General features: G+C 32.0%; 1 protein-coding gene across 1 annotated transcript; it reads left to right on the forward strand.

Annotated features, from left to right (window-relative positions):
• The first annotated feature begins 606 nt into the window (after positions 1 to 606).
• On the forward strand, positions 607 to 20,134 carry LOC126809786 (cullin-4A). Its single transcript, XM_056100673.1, has 21 exons — positions 607 to 984; positions 2,730 to 2,948; positions 3,415 to 3,559; positions 4,210 to 4,372; positions 4,524 to 4,613; positions 7,057 to 7,139; positions 7,344 to 7,411; positions 8,071 to 8,189; positions 8,643 to 8,718; positions 9,233 to 9,361; positions 9,633 to 9,670; positions 10,109 to 10,175; positions 11,109 to 11,219; positions 11,988 to 12,073; positions 12,291 to 12,398; positions 12,779 to 12,892; positions 14,583 to 14,688; positions 14,948 to 15,027; positions 15,989 to 16,087; positions 16,897 to 17,049; positions 17,519 to 20,134. The coding sequence occupies exons 1-21, from the start codon at positions 708 to 710 to the stop codon at positions 17,612 to 17,614; spliced, it is 2,427 nt and encodes an 808-aa protein (XP_055956648.1). The 5' UTR covers positions 607 to 707; the 3' UTR covers positions 17,615 to 20,134.
• Positions 20,135 to 21,065: the final 931 nt, after the last annotated feature.

Below are 21,065 nucleotides of genomic sequence, written 5' to 3' on the forward strand. Positions count from 1 at the left end.
TCATATTTTTTTTTTAACTTGCTGCATGAGCTAAAATTGGATACCCAATTAAGGATGCATTGTGTAAGAGCTAAATCTCCCTATTGCAGGTCGTCTTTTTGGCTTCAACAGTAAACTATTATTCGGACATTTATTCACATGACAAGCCTGTAGCCTAATCAACTCTATGGACCATCGGGTGACGTCGATTTAAACGGATTAAAATACGGAGGCCATTTAATTATTTAATTTAAAAATGGCGAAGCTAGGCTAGTCTCGAATGACAAGTACCGTTGTTACGATAATAAGCAATCTATGCCACATCAAACGGCGATTGCTTCGCTCAGAATAAAGTAATTTGAATGAAATTTTCAATATGTATTATTCATTTTGCATTATCTATTTTTGAACTATTATAGCAAGAACGACCAGCCCTTTATCTAAATCTTCCACAATGCATTTTTAATGACCTCAGTATTCTTCTTTTTCTTGGTTTTAATTTCTTGGGAATGTTAATCTTTTAAAATGATTAACTATAAATAGTGTTCTATTATGTCTTGGTGTAGTCTATTAACGTTAATGCGTAAAAAAATTGGAGTTGTCTCCCTTGAACTCGAGAGAGTGCACGAGAATTCCGCCATATTGGCTGGAGAAGAAGGAAAACATTGGAAATTTATCAATTCAATCTTTAATCTTCAGGGCCAGAAATCTGGCTTTAAGCGTAATGCATGCCTCTTTCAAGCCCCAACAAGATTTCTTTAACTGAACAACCAAAAGTAGACGAAATTAGAGAGAATAAGCGCAAAAGAAACGACGAAAATAATCCCTCTCCTCCACTGAAAAGGGCACGAGAATTGGACGACCCAGCAAACATGACAGATTCTCAAAGAAAGCCCAATTTTTCGGCATTGACCACACCAAACAATGGCATCACCCGACATTCATCACCTCTTTCCAACAATAAACCCGGAGCAGCGAAAAAGTTGGTTATCAAAAACTTCAAAGGTGTTATATATTTTTTTTATTGTGTAATCCAGAGGCCTATCTTTCTGGTAGCTTTGCCTTTTTCTATTGTTTGATATTATTTAGCTCAGTCAGTCTAAATCTAATGTAGTTAGGTATATTATTGGGATAAATTTTAATTATGTTTTTGTCAAAACAAAGAAAGTTAAATCTTTAGGCTATCGGCCATAAACAGTGAAAATTAAGAAAACATTAGAATTTCTAGCAACAGCATGTGCTAACTAAATAAAAAAATGTCTCTACCAATCACCACACCTGGAACATGATTTCTGTGTTGATTACATCATGATTATGCCTCCAGTGGCCATCACATCTGTGGCAAAACATGATTCTGTTTCATTCCATTGCAGTTCAGTCGATTCGGTACAATTTTTGAGCTTCCCTTTTCTTTTTGAGCTTCCCTTTTCTTTTTGAATTATTATGCAAGATCAGATGTCAGTTGGATTACCTGGCTTATAGATAAAACTAATGAGATATGTGAACACCGGTTCGTATAGAACAGATGACCAAATACTACCCAATACCACCATTACCTCATAGTCATTATTGGGGAAAAATGACAGAATAATAGGCGTGTGTCAGGACCCCCGGACAACCCCCCCCCCCCCCCCCCCCCCCCCCCCCGCGCTTGTGCAGAGAAGTTTTTTTCTCTCCTACATTCATTTCATGGAAATAATGCTGTTTTAGCTCACTCTACTGTAATCCTATACAAGTATGCACCTAAATGAGCAGAAATGTTGTCTCAAAGCTTCTGAATTTATTGAATTCGCGGTTAGTTCCTCCAACCTTAAGCCAAACGTTGTCACCATCTTGGACCCCCTGCATATTGTGCATAGGCCATTTTAATTTTACATACAACCATTGGGTTGTAAATGAAATATAACCTTATGCCATATTTATTGTTTCATGTGAGATTGTTTGAATGTGGCATTTGTGTAGGGGCTTTTAGTTTTATACAATGCTCAGTTGAGTTTTCAAAGCTCTGATTGCCTCCCAATAGGAACATCACTATTCTCCAGTTTCCTTCCTACCGCTGATTATGAGCTTCAGAAACACTTGATTATTGAAAATTTTAATTACGATTTAGTCCCAAAATAACCCAGTCATGTGTTTAGAAGATATATTATACCCATTTCCTTTAATTTCCAGGGATGTAGCCACGCCGGGTGGCACTATTTTTTGCCCCCCAGCACAAAGAAAAAATCGAAGAAAGCCGCCCAGTCGTATTTAAACCCCTTCGCCCTTCTCAGTACACCAACTAAGCGCTTGAAATTTACCACGGCAAACGGCAAAGCCATGGTAAAAGCCGAAGCAAACCATGTCTGCCACGGCATGATTTATTTTTGTGTGCCGTAGTAGACTCTATCATCCCAAATTAGTTTAAAGAAAGAAGTATTGGTATTTTGTTTATTTATATTTAGAAGTTGTGTAGGTCTATTCATTTTACAATTCTACGGTCTTTAAATTTGTATATTTGCCGTAAATAGGTCACCCAGACCAATTTACGGCACTCCAATGTTAAAGGTTTGGATGTCGTAAATGGTGTCGTACTTTAGGTTTTACTATCCCCAAAATTTTTTCCGCTCGCTCTGCTTGGCAACTATTTTTTCCACAACTCTGCAAATCCTGGCTACATACTCTTGCATCTGAGCAGAATGAAATAAACATAAGCTTTTATGAAAGAAACGCCAAGAACTCCAAATAATTCTAATATTATTTTGTTACAGAAAAGCCAAAGATGCCTGAGAATTTCCAGCAAGAAACATGGAGGAAACTTTGTGAAGCTGTGGAAGCCATACATAAAAGTTGTTCAATTCGCTACAGTTTGGAAGAATTATATCAAGCTGTAGAAAATATGTGTTCATATAAGATGTCAGCAAATTTATATGAGCAATTGAAATTAGTGTGTGAGGCTCACGTGAGAACCTGTCTCGAACAGTTTAAAGCATATCCTTTTTGGAAAATATTGCATTTATCATATCATGTTACAAATCTTGAAATGCTGCGTACAGATTGTAAGACAAGAAATTAATGAGATAGAAACTAAAGGTGCTACATATCGGCAATCCAATTCTAATTACGCTACATATATTGTTTGCTTGTGATTAATTTAGATGATAATCACTAACAAGATTGAATTAATAATGGAAGTCTGAACCATTTTAAAACTAAATACATGATATATAGGTCGGATTGATTATAGCATGTGTTGATAATACATTCTTAAAGTTGGAAAAAACTTGTAAGGAATTCAAAACATATCGATATTTGAAACATTGGTGGGAAACTTATTTTGGATAGATAGATATAATTGTGGTAGTAAAGAATAAATCTTCTAAATAATTACACAATAGTTAGTGTAGTCAGCATGGGTTATAAAGTTGTTCGTTTAATATTTCCTTAAATGTATCACTGATAATTCAGATTATGAGCAGTTCTTAAAGTTACTTGACTTCTGTTGGCAGGCTCATTGTCGTCAAATGATAATGATAAGAAGTATTTTTCTCTTTTTGGACAGAACGTTTGTACTTCAAAATTCTACAATATTATCTATATGGTAAGTATAAAAATATTCTTTCTGAGAGGTTTTGAATTATCAGACTAATTTTATGCTCTCACATTTTAATGTGCTTATATATTGTCATCACCTTTTGAATCAATCTGTTTGTTGTCAACACTGTATCGTCTTCATTAGCCCAGTCGAAGCAGAACAGTACTACTAGGACCTTAAACTTCATTCCAATTGGTTAACATTGTAGAAACTACGAAAATAAGATTTTCAGCAGAGAACACAATTTTCATGGATGATTATCAAATTTTATTCAGCTTAATTAAAAGAAGAACTCTTTTGAAGTTTGTCAATTTCTTATGGCAACTTTTAGTCATAACCAAAGTCACGAATATCTTTATATTTCAGACTGGATCATTATGAAATTAGTGGTCATTAGTGTTGCTGAATGTATTACCGTTGTTACGAAAACCTCTGTTAAAATGTGTGTTGACTGCAAATTCATTGCTTTGAACTACTGCAGTCTTGAAATTTCCATTTTTGTTGTTTGACAAACCATCAGGCACTTGCTGGAACTGGATTTTCATTTAAAATATCAAAGAAAAGGCATAAGGAAAATGTGCCTGATGTGGCTGATTTCCTGTCTTGAGCACCACATGTAGTTAGTTAACTTAATCAAAGTCTTGTTATTTTAACAGGGATATGGGTTTAGATTTATTCCGTGCTAATGTGATAAGTGATAAAGTTGTAGAAGTGAAGACAGTGGATGGTTTACTGAGATTAATAGAACGAGAGAGAAATGGTGAAGCCGTTAATCGTCAATTATTAAAAAGTTTATTACGCATGTTATCAGATTTACAAGTAAGTTAGAAATATTTTGATACGTCGATCAAAAGTTAAAGAGACTGTCAGAAGTTAAATTGAATTGAAATGGATATTTTGCACAGATGCTGAATGAATATAAATGCTTGAGTTATGAAAAGATTCCAAATGCTATTTTGATTACTTTCAGATTTACAAGGAAGCTTTTGAGAAGAAATTTCTAGAAGCGACTGATAGATTGTATGCAGCAGAAGGACAACAATTAATGCAAGAACGAGATGTAAGTTATCCATTGTAAGGATCCTTTAAAGGCCATGGTAATCATATAGTGCTCGGCTAAGGTACTGTTTGATTGAATCCAGACAAGAAGAGCCGTCAGCATTTTTAAGCCTTGCTTCCACTTTTCCTAGTCTACTTTTCAGCCAGTATCACTGATACTCCTGGGTATGAAAAACCTATGTTCAAATTGTACACATTGGCAGTTTGAAATTGAAGTAGATGAAAAAAGCAGGGGCAGAGGCAGTATTGTCCTCCCTCGCTTTGCATATAATACTCTTCAAAAAAAGTAGGGGATGTTCAGAAACAATAAAAAACTGCAGAAATGCACTGTTGTTTTTGTTAGAGGTAACCAGTGTATGTTAATAACAGGCCAATTGTCTACACATGAAAATAAATAGTTCATATGGGCTGCTTATCTGCTGGCCAAATTTTACTAGTAAAGAGATGCACTGTCAAAAGTGAAAATGGACGTTTTTGATTTTTGTCTTAATAATGAGTAATTGCTCCACCAATCCTCAGACATTCAGCAATTTGTCGTGGCATGCTCCTAATCAACCGTCCAATCATGATTTGGGGCAATCTGACCCACTCCTCTTGCAGTGTTGTCGGTGGACGTTGACGTTGACGAAAATGTCTCCCGATCAAATTAAACGTAACACACTAAAGCAAAGATATGCTTAACAGTAAATCTTATGCAAGAACTGATATGAAAGCAAACATGGATAGGATAAACCAGCATGCAGCAGTTTTCATCAACCCTTCCTTGAAGTGTCAAATTTGACAATGAACCCCTCCCACGTGTATGGCTCTATTGCGTGTCGCAAGTGCAGCACAGTGGTTCTGTTGGGGCAATAAGTTCTTCATCTGTGAACATACTCTCAAAGCATGTCGAGTGTTCATGACTATTTATCATATCACAACCTGCATAGGTATTTGTATTTCAATATCCCCTACTTTTTTTGAAGAGTAGATAACAATAAAGATGCACTGTTCTCAAAATTATCTACATAATGTTTGAACATGACTTTAAAAACTCTTTTCCATTCCGGGACCTTCTGTTGTTATTATCAAATATGGTTGTAAAATATATTTACTTGCTTTAACTCTGGAATGACCTGGAGGTTTGACATCATAACGTCGTAAAAACCCATGCCATAATGGTCAATAGTGTTAAAGTATAGATATGCATTTTAAAGTCATATTATTAAAAAATATATCATGCAAAATTCATGTATATAATGTTTATTTCTATTTTTATGTTCGGCTTTTGTGAACTAAAAATCATTCATCATGAATCTCTTTTCATTTAAGCTTAATTGATTAAAATTTGTTGATTAAGCCTACTTCCATCACGTTCTAACGCAAAACTATAAATATCTACACCACTGATGAAATCTGAATCACTCATTCAATAATGATGGAAATGAAATGAAATGGGGTTTAACGTCCTACTGTTCTGCTCCTATGCTGGGCTAATGAAGACGGGCATACGCCATACAGTGTGCTATGAGGGAAATTTTGCCCGGGCAGCGGCACTTTCGCCTACTATTATATCAAATTCCAACTGCCAAGGGATCTTTTATGTGCATTCCAATGTATACACGGGACCTCGGTTTTTCGTCTCATCCAAAGGACTAGATAGCAGTCATTGTCAGACCTTCCGTCCTAGATCACTGAAAAGGGGGAACCACGCCGGAAAATCTGGATGATTTTTCTTGGCCAATGCAGGGATCGAACACCCGACCTCCAGGCTAGTGAGCCAGCGTCTTACCCACTTAGCCACGTGATCCCCCAATAATGATGGTAATCCGTCATTAGGAGAACGTTCTCGTATAGGACTAGACATATCACCGATTTATTATAATTTTTAAAGAAGAAACAGTAAGATTTTTAACTGTTAAATTGTCAAAAAGGAAGTAAACAGATGAGAAAAAAAAACGTCTGGTTATAAGGGAAGTAACTCTCATTGCGCTAGGAACGTTGCATTCAGCTAACTTGTTATGTTGACGAAAGTCGCTGTGGGTACTTAACAGTAATGTTATAGGTGTCGACAAAAGTCGCCGTGAATCAGTTAAGAGTTAAATGTATGTTAAATTGAGGTTAATTAGGTCATCATCTATTCCAACCTCAAAACCTAAAAATTGATAAGTGAGACTTTATTTCATATGATGGTCTGTAAGGGATGTAAGCTCAAATTAAATCTTTCTGTCAACCACAATATTTGCCAGCAAAGTAGTATTTTATTGTATTTTGTGTTAGTTCATATCAATAGTTATGTAGAATTTAAAACTTAGTCTCAAAGCAATACATGTTATTGAATACTGTTATAGCAAGAATTTATAAAAGTTGTATATTCAGCAAGTGGTACAGGATTAAGTCATACATTTTAAATTATTTAATGCAATGGATAAGTTGGATTGAGGATTTTAATGTCTGTTTTGTAGGTACCAGAATACTTACATCATGTTGATAAACGGTTAAATGAAGAAACGGAACGTTTATTACATTATCTTGATCAATCAACAAAGTAAGTTTCTGATATTCTATCCTTAAAACAAACATCTACTTACAAATACTTGTTATATCTGGAGAAATTGTTTAGAGTAATTTCCCTTTGGTGATCTACTGGAGTGAAGGTGTAGTAGTTATTGCTCGGATATACTGTTAATTTTCTGAAATTAATGATAGTTGTTTATAAGCGTAACATTGTATTTGTGGAATTATCTTTCAGAAAACCTCTGATAGCCTGTGTAGAAAAACAGTTAATAGATCAACATTTACCACAGATTCTTAATAAAGGTACAGTAAGCTTACATATTATATGTCTGTTAAATAGATTATCAATAGGTCTACTAGTAACATACTTGTTCCTTGGAGTTTTCTGTCTGAAAAATACTAAACTTACAGTAGAAATTAGGTTTAAGTTATGGTTGGGATATCAGAAATGGGCTGATGATTACCAAAGAAGATTGCAGCATTAAATCAGTGGAAATTGACTTTGATAATTTTGGGCTGTTGTCCTTTCTGAAGAGACTTCAATTAATTGTGTTTGGTCTGAAAAACTATATTCATACTTTATTCTTGGATATTAGGCTTTTAAAAACTATTTTTACACTTTTTGATTTGAATCTACACCAGGGCTCTTGTTCTCTCGTTTAAGTCAGATTTACCTGTCTTGGCTAACTGTCAGTGAAAATTACTGGCTAGAAAACTTAACCTGTCAATCAATCTAATTGCCATGAAATTAGAATTTCAAAGAATTTAGCCTGAAAACTAGAGCTGAGTGATAGTTCAGTTCTTCATGAAATGTTATGGAAAATAAACTTTAAAATATAATGCCATATTGGATCATTTAGCAGCAGTTTTTAGTCTCAAATTTATTCTACTTTATTGGCTTGTTTTCAAATATATGAGCTGTCAGTTTTTTTACATGTCCAGTACTATTTATGTTATTATAGGATTAGATAATATGTTACAAGAAAATAGAATAGGTGATTTGATGTTGTTGTATCAACTTTTCACTCGGGTAAATCATGGACAGAAAGATTTGTGTTCTATGTTTGCTGTTTATATTAAGGTTAGTAGTTACTTATATTATATGTATATAATTATTTGAGGTAGGCTAATGATGAAAACAGTCTTTCTCTTGGAACTCGGCAAATGTATCATGTTATTGAAATAAAGATTTCAGCTAGCACCACAATTTCTTTGCCAACATGGTTAATAGAATTATGGAGTAAAAATACCAGAGATTATTCGGACTACTTAAGCATAGGCAGCAAACCAATGAAACCAATCTCCCATCATTGCCATCATTGCTTTCAAGTGTGGCAGTATTAATAAGTTGATGATGGTTGTTACAATTGGTTTAGGAACATAATCAATTTGTCATTTTTCACTTAGATCAAAGATATGCTCTTTTTTTTTTATTAAGCTTGTATAATATTTTTTTGTGTTGAAATATGTCACTTTTTATTTGGATTGTCATTTTTATGATTTATATTGACTGTCTGGTATATTTATATAACAGAAAGCTGGTAGAATGATTGTGATAAATAATGAAAATGACCCAGATAAAGATAAAGAAATGGTGCAGAAATTATTAGGTATATTATTATAACCTTGCCACGTTTCCCTGGTAACATCTATTGCACAGATTTGGTTTTTATATGCCTGAATTTTATTCTCATTGTATAATTGTATATTATGGACTTGCTTTTCCTTTCTTTATAGGACTATATTTTAATGTGGTCATATATTTGCATATTATGGACTTTTGATTTTATAATCATTAGTACTATATTTTATTATTAAATAAATATTATAATTCTCTAGAAACATAAGAGAATTTTCAGCACTCGAATAGATAGCTCTATACCATGGCGCTTAAATTCAAGCTGCCAAGTACCTGCTCATAGAAAATTATTTTGTTAGTCTAAAAATGATCTTAGAAAAAGATTTGACATTATTAAACATCATTTCAATTTACAAAGTAATTTGGGTTAATACTGTCTTACTGGTTTATTACATATTGGTTTTTTTAATTTATCCTCCAATAGTCATAACAATCATTTGATGTTGGAGTGTTGACTGTAAATTTTTTGATTATGTCTCTTGTAGATTTTAAAGATAAAATAGATAATATTATTGACGTGTGTTTTGGTAAAAGTGAAAAGTTTGTTAATGCTATGAAGGAAAGTTTTGAAAATTTCATTAATCAAAGACAGAATAAACCGGCTGAACTTATTGGTGAGTGAAAATAATTGTGGTTCAATGTGAATAGCACTACATCTATTTTGTATCCTTGACTAATATTCAGATATTAAAACCAATGATATACATGTCAATTTATTATGCATTGAATTTAAATAAAAATATGGATAATTGTTCTACAATACAATATTTATAAATCATGATATCATTGCGAACACAGATCACACTTTAGAAGACTGAGATTTACTTATTAAGTGAATTAAATTGTATCTACCATGAATTTCCCATTGCTCATTTTTTATTTCAGCAAAATATGTTGACAGTAAATTGAAAGCTGGCAATAAGGTAATTTCTTTATTCATTAGTTTTGGATTTTTTTTGTTTTTGTAAATGTAAATACATATTTCATATAAATTGTGGTTAAATGTGTCTTTCAAGGTATTGTAAATATAATATTATTAATGTATGTGTGATGACAGAGTCTATTGGTACTGTTGTAGATATTTGCACGCATTGTTTGAAAAATGTCTTAAACTAGAAGGTGTTTTACTGTTATGAACCCCAAAAACTGCCATGAACATAATAACAGTGTCAAAAGTAGGCCGAGTTGAAATTAATGTTCATGATTATATTTCACTTGTCCTTATTTTGACTAAGATTAGGTTAGCCATACTGCAAATGTTTGTTTAAAAAACTGGTATGCTGTTTAAATGTAACAGGTAACAAAACATACCACATACCTGTTCACCAGACTAGTTCTTATGAGTTTAACATATATTACAGGAAGCCACAGAAGAAGAATTAGAACATTTGTTAGATAAAATAATGGTTCTATTCAGATTTATACATGGTAGGTCTCTTTAAATAATAACCAGTCTCTTTAATTTGTTGTATGAATTCAATCTTAGGCCTGTCATTTTAAAAAACCCAGAAGAGCTTAAATTAAATACACCACTGAAAAATTACAATCATCTAAACAAGTACAAATTTTGGATGATTTTTACAAATTTTTAAACAAAGATTTGATATTAAACGAATGTGAATGAAATTAGTGCTAAATACACAAGATTAAATGATACCCGGGTTACAGTGTAAATGTTTGCTTATTTAATTGAATAGATATTGTACATCTGTATTTCATTATCTAGTAAGAAAATTAAAACTAATAGTAATAAACTTGATCAGATTAAATAGACTTTAGTAAATAGCAATAATAACAAAACATTATAAAATTAACACTTGTAAAATTACAATGTTTACTCTTCACGCCAGCGGAACAATGAAGTGATTTTTTTTCCTAAAATGTAATAATTATTCCAGCATCATAATCCGAGAAATTTATTAGGGTCATGGATATTATCACTGAGACAATATGAAATAAACAATTTGATTCATATGAATATAAATAATACTCGTCCATCAACTGAGTGTGCACTATATTAATGGGTGCTGCAATCGAGTCTATTGATAATGTATGAGATTTGAAGATTGTAAACATTGGGCAAGTTGCTATTGTAAAAAAGGGGAAACCACACATTTATTAAAATATTTAAATCTAACTTTTCGCATGTGGCAAGCACATTTACAACGTTCCTTAAATCACACTTCTCAAAATGCAAAGCCTGAATTCTTAGTATTTAAATAAAGGCATGACAACATTTTAGTAACTTCAGTTTTAAAGCTATATGTTTTGTTTCTACAACTTTAAATCATTTGTACAATTCTTTTCAATGTTAAGATGATCCAAATTTATATGAAACAATTTGATATGTATAATTTATAGGTAAAGATGTATTTGAAGCTTTCTATAAGAAAGATCTTGCCAAAAGATTATTGATGAGTAAAAGTGCTTCGGTTGATGCTGAGAAATCTATGTTGTCTAAATTAAAGCAAGGTTTGTATGATTTACATTTATAGCTGTTGTATCTCCAGTTCTCTATTTGCAGTCTAAACAACTATGTTGAATTCAATTAAGGTCATTTTTATAAGCCCACATGGAAAAGTGGACGTATATTGCCACCAGTCCGCCGTCCACAATTTCTCTTGAACACTCTACGGACTACATATATCATCTCATTGTTTTGAAATTTATATATGTTGTTTACATTAGTGAGCTGAAGAAGCCTATTTAATTCAATAATGAAATTTATTGAAATAAGTGAAATGTAGAATCCTATTGAATTTCAGCAATTTGCGTTATTACTTCTAGAGTTATGGTTCATGCTTGACTTGGGTTAGACATTGTAAATGCTCAAACGACAAAAGTTGTCATCCAATCTGTATGAAATTGATATGCATCATTTAAATTAGTGATACAAAGTCGCATATTGAATTTTAGAAAATTTTGTTATCTACTAGAGTTATTGCCCTTGTTTCACTTTTTTGAACTCTTGTCAACCCTCAAATTATAATCTGATCTGTATGAAATTGTCTTGTAAACACTTTATGGTGATCCAGCTGTCAAGACAAAATCCTTCTCTTCCCTAGATGCCATTCCTTTCATTTCACAGCCCAGTCGGTGCAGAAAAGTAGGATGTTAAACTTCATTTCATGTCTTTAATAAATGTTTCAGTAAAATCATATGTATGTCCCAAAATAGCTTACAGTCAAAGTTTCTACATCCAGAATATCATAAAAAAAATTTTTTTTTTTCCTATTTCAGAATGTGGTGCAGCATTTACTAGTAAATTAGAAGGAATGTTTAAAGACATGGATTTGTCTAAAGACCTTTCTTTAGCATTGAAACCTGTAAGTATTTACTAGCAGATTAATTAACAATAATCTTAGTTAATCAGAATTATGATAGGGAATGATTTTAGATGTGTAGAGTTTAGTTACAACACAGAAATTATACAGGCTTGGCGTAGTCATGATTTTCATTTTATTTCGTGAAATCAGAATTCTTTATTCAGACAGCCTTCTACTAAAGATTTCTTGTGTATAATGTAAGACATATCTATTTCAGTATATGCAGAATTTAGATGTAGCAGGTTTAATAGATTTAACTGTAAATATATTAACTATGGGTTATTGGCCGACCTATACACCAATGGAAGTTCATCTACCACCAGAAGTAACATTTTATACTTTTTAAAAAAAAATCCATATAATTCTGTCAATTTCCTTCTGTATTTATGTAAAATTTGTTTATATTAAATTTCTAATGAATTCTTTAATTTGTTTTGAGCTAAATTAGTTCAAGGTTTATTGAACAAGAAAAATGCAATGGTGCCTCAACATTATGCTACAATATCAGACACGTTTTACTTTGTGGTAATACAACTCTCTGTAGGTTTTGAAGTTTTCAGGTAGCTATATGTACATGCAGACATGATTTAATTAAGAAATGGATAAACAAGATTTTGTTTACTATCATAACAATGGTAGCAATGACAATAGGGACTTGATACATATTTCAGACTTTGTAGCGTTTTATGTTTGATTTCTTTACAGATGATAAGATATCAGGAAATATTTAAGAAGTTTTACTTGGGTAAACATAGTGGACGCAAACTTCAATGGCAACCTTCTTTAGGACATTGTGTACTAAAGGCTCAATTTCCTTCCGTAAGTAGCTATTTGTTTTTTTATGGATCGAAATGTAGTAATATATCTAAAACATTGTGTACAAAAGGCTCAATTTCCTTCCATAAGTAGCTATTTGTGTTTTATGGATCGAAATGTATTAATATATCTAAAACACTCTGCTTATTCAACAGAAAGAACAAAGGCAGATACCCAATACATGTTAAAGGGCCAGTCTCGATTATATTTTAGAGAATAAAACTGCTTAATTTTGTGTTAAAAGCCCTTTAAATCCTCGACCTTAGGGCCGAGCAACTAACTTATTGTACGTGATACGTTTTCAAACAACTTAAATCTGTCAGTCTTCATCTGGAAATGGAGACCGGTGTCCCCAGCTATATTATACGGTGTCTGCATAAAACCAGACTTTTATTTTATAAAAATAACGTGTAGGTGAAATTTAACTTTCAATACCAAGTACAGCACATGGGTCATGCACTGTATAGACCTCTAAAGGATTGGCAATAGATTATCATGTCACCCAACGAAAAAAATTGACCCAAAATTTTGAGACATGGTAAATACACCATTCCTCTATATTTTGGCGCTTAAAGATGGGTTCCCAGAAAAGTATTTATCGGGTGGTTATTTCCAATAAAAGTATGGCAATTTTGGTATATATGGAAAGTAGAGATATCCAATCTTACTAGAAAAATACTGGATTCCCCAAAAAACACTCATGGAGCGTATACAGGACAAAAATGTAAGGGTTCCCCTAATCAACAGCCCGATGATTAGGAACTTCTGCACGCACGATGTCAAAGGTCACAAGCGAACATTGAGCGCTTGATGTACAAGTTGATAAACTTTATGAAGAGTTAGACGTACAATACTTTCTGAGATAAAAATGACGGAAAAAGACGCGGGTAGTGGATAATCCGAGAATTTAATTAGGATTCGATATTTGTAATAAATAGTAAGCGATTAAAGACAACATCGTCTTATGTATGCAATGATTTCTCCTCTGACTCCCAAGACGTGACGTAAACATGACCTGGTTTGATCGAATTTTAATAGCAGGGCATTCCTTCGCAATAACAATGTTTGAGAAGGATTTGAAGCATAATTATGACAAATTAATTAGTTTGAATATGTTTTTGGTCCATTTATACCATTAAATCACCCAGTTTGTACGCGGGAACCCATCTTTAAATTTGATATGTACACAGACTTTTATTTCTGAGACTCTGAATCGAGATGGCCCCTTTAATATACTCAAAGCATATTTAAAAAAATCCTCTCCATATTGGTATTATATCAAACTGTAAAAGATGACTGCCTTTAACACGTGCCATCACAGCACGCAGAGTCAATCATTGGCTGAATGGCGCATGCATTGTTTACATAAGACGTTACTGCCTTGGGCAGAATGCTGCCTTTTAGTCATTTTAATACCCATTTACACTAAATAGGAAATAATTTTTTACCTACAAATACGTCAAACGTCTTTATTTATTTTTCTAATACATCAAAAAAATGTTTTAGAATTCAATTTGTCGGTGGAAAAAAGTTAATATTTGAGACTCATTAAGATTGCATTGATGTCATCCTTATCAGTGATTGTAGCAGCCTAGCGATTATTCACTGCTGATCAGTGTGGTATTATATATTGAATAATCTCCATCAATGATTGCCACAAATTGAAGAAACTGATGAATATTTTATTTTTCAGGCAAATAAAGAATTACAGGTATCATTGTTCCAATCTTTATGTCTCTTATTGTTTAATACTGGTAATGTTCTCACATATGAAGAAATTTTAACTGCAACAGCAATAGGTATAGTATACTTTCTTACATTTAAATTATCTACAGAACAAATCTAGTAATTATTATTTTTGATGATTCTAGAACTCTATTTTTCTTAATTTTCAGTGCTTGATGAAACCAATAAGATACATGGGGAAAATGTAATAGTGTAATGTTATATTAATTAATTCACGATTATTAATTAGTTATGTTATTTGTAGTATCAAGTGAAATATTTTTACAAGATGTGATATATGTTATGCATTATAAATGTCTATTGGTTTTACAGAGGAGAGTGAATTGAAGAGAACGTTGCAATCATTAGCTTGTGGTAAACCTACTCTACGTGTCCTCAGTAAAAAGCCAAAGGTAATTATGATATATTTGTATCATTTGGTCAAAGTGGATGACAGATGTAGGTAGGGTTACAATATGTCCCGATTTTGGGGGTACTTTTTGTCATCAAAATGTCCCGGTTTATAATCAGTCTACAGAGGAAACTAATTTTGGGTGTTTTTCTATTTGAAAAATAATAAGACATATTACATAAACTAGTGTTCAGTGCTTCATAATACAAGTTCTGATCTAAATATATGTGTAGCTTACTGCATAATACATAATGCCCCAAACCCCCCTATTAGGTGTACTACTTATTGTCTCATTTAGAAAAAAAGAAAACCTTGTAAATATTACTATAATAAATTTGAGGATACATTTTAGATTGTTTAAAGACAATGCGATATTTACAATCAATTACAGTACAGTTTTCATCAATGGTTTAATTTAAATCAAATGTAAACTCATGTTGGTTCAAATCAAATGTAAATTCCATCGACAATTTCATTGATAATTTAAATAAACAGTGAACCAACAATGGCATCGTGGAAGGGGGAGGTGTATAAACTATTATTGTTCACAATTGACACTCAATCTTTTCTCAAGGTAAATGAAACAATTTTTGAACTTTTATTAGGACTAAATTAGCTTGACCATGAGAAGAGGGTGGTAAAGCTTGTAAAAGAATCTGAAATAAATTTATCTCCCGATTTAATCCTTTAATGATTTTAAAATGACACCAACTCTTTGGATTGGGTTAAGAATAAAATTGTTGATTTGTCCTGTGTGGACAAGTTGTCTTGATTGATAATTTAACCTTAAAATTACCAGTGCTCATCACTGATCAAAATAACAAATCAGATGTACCCCATGCAATACTTATTTTGACCAATATGAAAGGCTTTTGATAATTTTAACAACTGTCCGTGGTAAGAGATACAAATTCTTGCCTATTTTGTAGTCAAGATTCAACTAACTGTTATATTGTTTTCAGGGGCGAGATATAGAAGATGGAGATAAATTTTATTTTAATGAAGAATTTAAACATCCTCTGTTCCGCATACGAATTAATCAGGTTCAAATGAAAGAAACGGTAAGTACTGACATTTTAGCATCTGTGACAATTGAGTAAATATAACGAGATTGGGCTACAAAAATATGCAGCAATTTGAGAATTTAAATTCTGTAAATGTGCAATGTTTTGGACTTTCTGGCGAAGAGATAAATTTGCATTTGAAATGTCTGCAAATTATTTGAGATGTTAAAGATACAATACTAGGAAAATAAATCAATGTAATAAATTTTGACTTATCATTTGAAAGATTTTGAATCCCTTGCAAACTACAATATTGAATGGTTCAATTCTGTTCATTATTCATAATGATATGATGAATTAAAATTTGCATCATTCACACTATCCCCTGTAGAAAAAATAAATGAAGCATGGTCAAAACAAGCCAGATGCTAAAATCTTTTGATGGGCCTCTTTTTAATAATCTTGAATCCAAGACAGAAAATAATCAACCATTGATATTTTGATTTTTTCTTAAATGTTAAATAATCAACTGTATTATATTGTAGTATTGATGTCTGAAAACCTAAGACTCCCACAATTATCAAAAATGAAAGCACAGACTTACTTAGAATGAGACATTTTGCACAAGCCTTTGTTAAACTCATTGATTGTAAACATCTATATTTCTCAGCGATAGATTAACTGATTTGCCTCATGTTCTAAACATAATCTAATGTGAACACCTCCATTTGTGACCTTTATAATTAAAAATAAAGATTTATATACAAACTATTTATAGCATCCCTGACATCAATCGATAAATTTTCTTTTTACCAACCTACAATAATGCGCCTTAAAGTCACAATGCATTTAATTTATTTATTCAGCCTGAAGAAAATACAAGTACAACTGAAAGAGTATTTCATGATCGCCAATATCAAGTAGATGCTGCAATTGTTCGTATTATGAAAACTAGAAAAACCCTCAGTCACAATTTGCTTATATCCGAGTTATTTAATCAGTTGAAATTTCCAGTCAAGGTAAGTTTACCAACATTAATTACATATATTCTGAATGGGGATAAATATATGAAGCTACAGGTTTGTGAAGTCTGCGAGGCACAGAAATTAACTCTAATATCTGTGTTACGGAAAAAAAATTGATATTTTTTTTTCTGGTAGTTTGGATATATTATTTATAATCAGTGGTTATGTAATTGACATTGCAATTGTCAAGGAAATATATCTTTACTAAGTTTGGATATATTATTTATAATCAGTGGTTATGTAATTGACATTGCAATTGTCAAGGAAATATATCTTTACTAAGATTAGCAGAGTAGTAAGAGTTGTTGATATATGTCTTATAATTTTAAATATTTATTCTTTTAGATTACATTAATAAATTGCACAATTATTCATTAGGATTAGGATACAAAAATGTGAAATATGACAGTTTGAATATTATTATTCAATATTTAATTTTAACATTTTATATTTATCTCCACAGCCTACAGATCTAAAGAAACGAATAGAAAGTTTGATAGACCGAGATTATATGGAGCGTGATAAAGATAATCCCAATAACTACCACTATGTAGCCTAATCCTTCTAAAATTGTGATATTTTAATATTATGGTGTTAATAAAAGACAGCTGTTATTCTTGTTTGACGAAATCAGTACAAACTCCAAGAATGGATGAATGAAATCACATTTTCAGCTCTGAAGGAGATAAAAGTTTCTGGATTTTTTTCTCGTGTGACATACAAAAAACTATGAGGTGTTGCAATGGATCATTGTAAACATTTGTGAATAGTATAAATATTGCTGTGCAAAAAGGTAAAAAAATATGAAATATTGTAAATAGAAGAAATTTATTTTAGGTTCTGTTTTCTTCCATTTTACATGTTTATGTTGGATATTGTCAAGAGTTTTGGGACTTGATGTTTGATTAGTATAGTCACTGACTCAGCTAGAGAATTCTTGTTTAAAGTCAGTTACTTAGTGGGAAGAATTCTTGTTTGGAGTTAGTCACTTAGTGGATATAATACATTCTCCTATAGCTAACAATTTTAAAGAGCATCAAATTTCTATATAAAAATATTGGACATTGGCTGTAAACAATCTACAGTGTTGTATTGGTATTCTGAATTTGGTTTGTAAAGATGGTTAATCAGTATGAAAAACAACTGTGAAATACATGTTATCAATTCAAAATTTATGAATTAAGCCAAAATGGATGGAAATATTTTTTATATGAACACGAAATTGCCATAAAATTTCTATTTTTCCTTCAGTACTTATTTTTATTTTGTTTGAAGATTAATCCTTTAGAATAGTAATTAAAAGATATTAATTTATAAACAGAGAAACTCGACAAGTTATATTAAACTTTTGTATATGTATAAATATATTATATATTCATATCAACAAACTCAAATGTATAGAATACATAAATATTCTAATATCCAAGTTAAAGGGGAAATCAATATTTTTAGGAATTTTGTAACCAACCTTGCCATTGTTAATGTTTAAAAAAGACAATGTTGAAAAGAAATATTATTTGAAGACAAAACTCAGGTTCCTGTGTTTGATTGAATGGCAGTAAGATAGGTCTGGCAGTATTTTGTGCAGTGTGGAACTGGAAATGGTATGACATATTTATTAATTTAAAAAAGGGTTGTTTCCCCCTTTAATATGTGAAATATTTAGGTAGATGTGTAAATGTGTTGTTTTTTTTTTGTATATAGTATATATATCTGAAGTGCTTTGTAATTAATGAAACCCCCCTCATGGAATAGTGCATTTTCCCTTCTTTATTATAAGTTTTGTTCATTTCTATTTTTATGAGTTGTTCACACATATTTAACAATCCTATAATTCTGATTGCTAGTGTTACATGTTAGTTACAGACTATTCAGAATGCTAATTTATAGGGCCATATATACGTGTACCAAATTGTGAAGACAAGAGTTAGGAGAGATTTTAATTTATACTTGTATTTGGAGGTGGTACATGAACAATCTCACACATAATCATCCTTTCAATGGATATACATGCTAACTTTATTGGCTGACACTCTGGGAATGGTTTGATTTTGGTGACCGGTCAAGATGTCAAGACTAGCTTTGCTTTTAATTGAAGTGGCTGTGTTCCTGAAGAGCTTGACTTTAGAAAGTGCATCTTCATTATTAGGTGCAAAAGTGAGTTGCAGTTGATTTATCCAATGAATATATAATTATTGTTCATTTTGTGCTCACCAAATCATGGGTGCAACCCCCCCCCCCCCCCAAAAAAAAAACAGACAATAAACCCAGCTAGATAATTTACAATCTAAAAATAGGCAAATGTTTGTTTCTTTCTTTTACACCGGTTCGATGTATGTCAAATTGGGAGTCTCAGTTGTCACCAATGTAGGTCAGTACAGTGCATAGACATAGAATTTTATATACTTCTCTAGGTTTATTTATTGGCGCCAATAATTAGAATATATACTATACTATCTTTTTTATTTTGGTATTTTCACCTATTGGACTTTAGTTTGAAAGAATAATTATTTTCCAATGTTATGTATGGCCATTTTGGGAATCTGAATGGTACATACCGTAGTTGTAGAATGAACTACACTGTAATATTTTAATTTTCCCTGTAAATTCATGTGCTCACGCCTACCTTTGATAACCTTTACTACAGTCAGAGATAGTGAAGTACTCTTTGCAAATATATTTGGATAAAAAAGTCTTGGTTTTTATGACAAACCTGTTTTTTTTTTAAAAAAAATTATTGACATCCAGGAACAACAAACCATAATATCAGGTTATTTCCACAGGATTTGAATGAGAGTTTTCTAATACAAAGACTGTTATCGTGAATACAATCCATTATGTTTGTGTATGTATAGATGTTTGTGGAAATGTTTGATATAAAAGCTTCCCTCACTGATTTAAGATTTTGAAATGTAATTATTGAATACCAGTATGAGCAATATTCAATCATAATCTAGTTTTCTGGTAGTTAATAATTATTATACTTTGAATCAGTCAGTGATAAGTTCATGTTCAATTTATTTCTCTCTTCTTCATATATATTTGAATTGAACAAAACGAATAAAGAAATGAAATTTTATTTCATAGTGTTCTTGTAATTTTACATCCATATTCTTTGTATAATATGGCATAGTTTCCAAAGTTAGAGGGGGGTGGCCGAATGGATTTAAGCATTTAAGCCTTAGATCATAAGGTCTGTCATTGAGTAAAGTGACATGGTTTTGATTCCTCGCTTACATATGCAACAAGGACCAGGGTCCTTTAGTTTCCACCCACTGCTCAAGACATCTACGCGCTTGCAAATTATTGAAATAAAATTGAACTGCATGTTAGTTCCGAAGTGCAACACTTATTTGACTGGAAGTGCTAAAGAGACGTAATGGAGTGGAAATGTGATTTTTGGCAGCCCTCGGAGGCTGTAAGAACTTTAATTTACAGTAAAACATAGGCACAAAACTCAAAGTCCCTAATATGGTCAAGTCCAACAGCGTGCAATTCTGCCATCTAAGCCTTGGAAACGATTGTCCAGTATCAGGGATGGTAGTGTTGCATCCAACCCTTTGGCTTGGGAAAGGGCTTTGGTACTTTATCCTCTTGAATGGCACACTCTCAGTGTTCTGGTGATAACTTTGGTATATCCATGAATCTTCCACAGAACTGTACAGTTGTACTGAACCTAACTTTTTAAAAGCCACATTTTATACCCCATCTCTGCACTGTAAAATCAGGATTTTTTAACATCCTATTGAATTTAAATTTTTGTGTTTCAGAGAATTGAAAATCTCATTCTTATATTTTACTGTGATTTATGTTGTTACATTCAAAATAGCAAGATTAACCTGCATCTCTCAAATAAGATTTACCATCATCCATTTATAAAAGTGCTAAATTTTCATTATGTCGCAGTATATTTAGACAATTTCGACCAGATGTTATTTGGCTGTATTTGGCAGAATAAAACATAACTTCTCATTATAAAGGTTAATGATCCAACCTGAACTGGGTTCAAA

The sequence above is a fragment of the Patella vulgata genome, chromosome 1, assembly GCF_932274485.2.
Source record: "Patella vulgata chromosome 1, xgPatVulg1.2, whole genome shotgun sequence".
NCBI lineage: Eukaryota > Metazoa > Mollusca > Gastropoda > Patellidae > Patella > Patella vulgata.

Excerpts from the sequence above, each read along its gene's own strand:
- LOC126809786 (XM_056100673.1), top strand. The coding sequence starts at position 708 with ATGCCTCTTTCAAGCCCCAACAAGATTTCTTTAACTGAACAACCAAAA. Across the intron at positions 4,373-4,523 it reads GCATGTTATCAGATTTACAA|ATTTACAAGGAAGCTTTTGA; the intron begins GTAAGTTAGAAA and ends GATTACTTTCAG. Across the intron at positions 16,088-16,896 it reads AGGTTCAAATGAAAGAAACG|CCTGAAGAAAATACAAGTAC; the intron begins GTAAGTACTGAC and ends TTATTTATTCAG.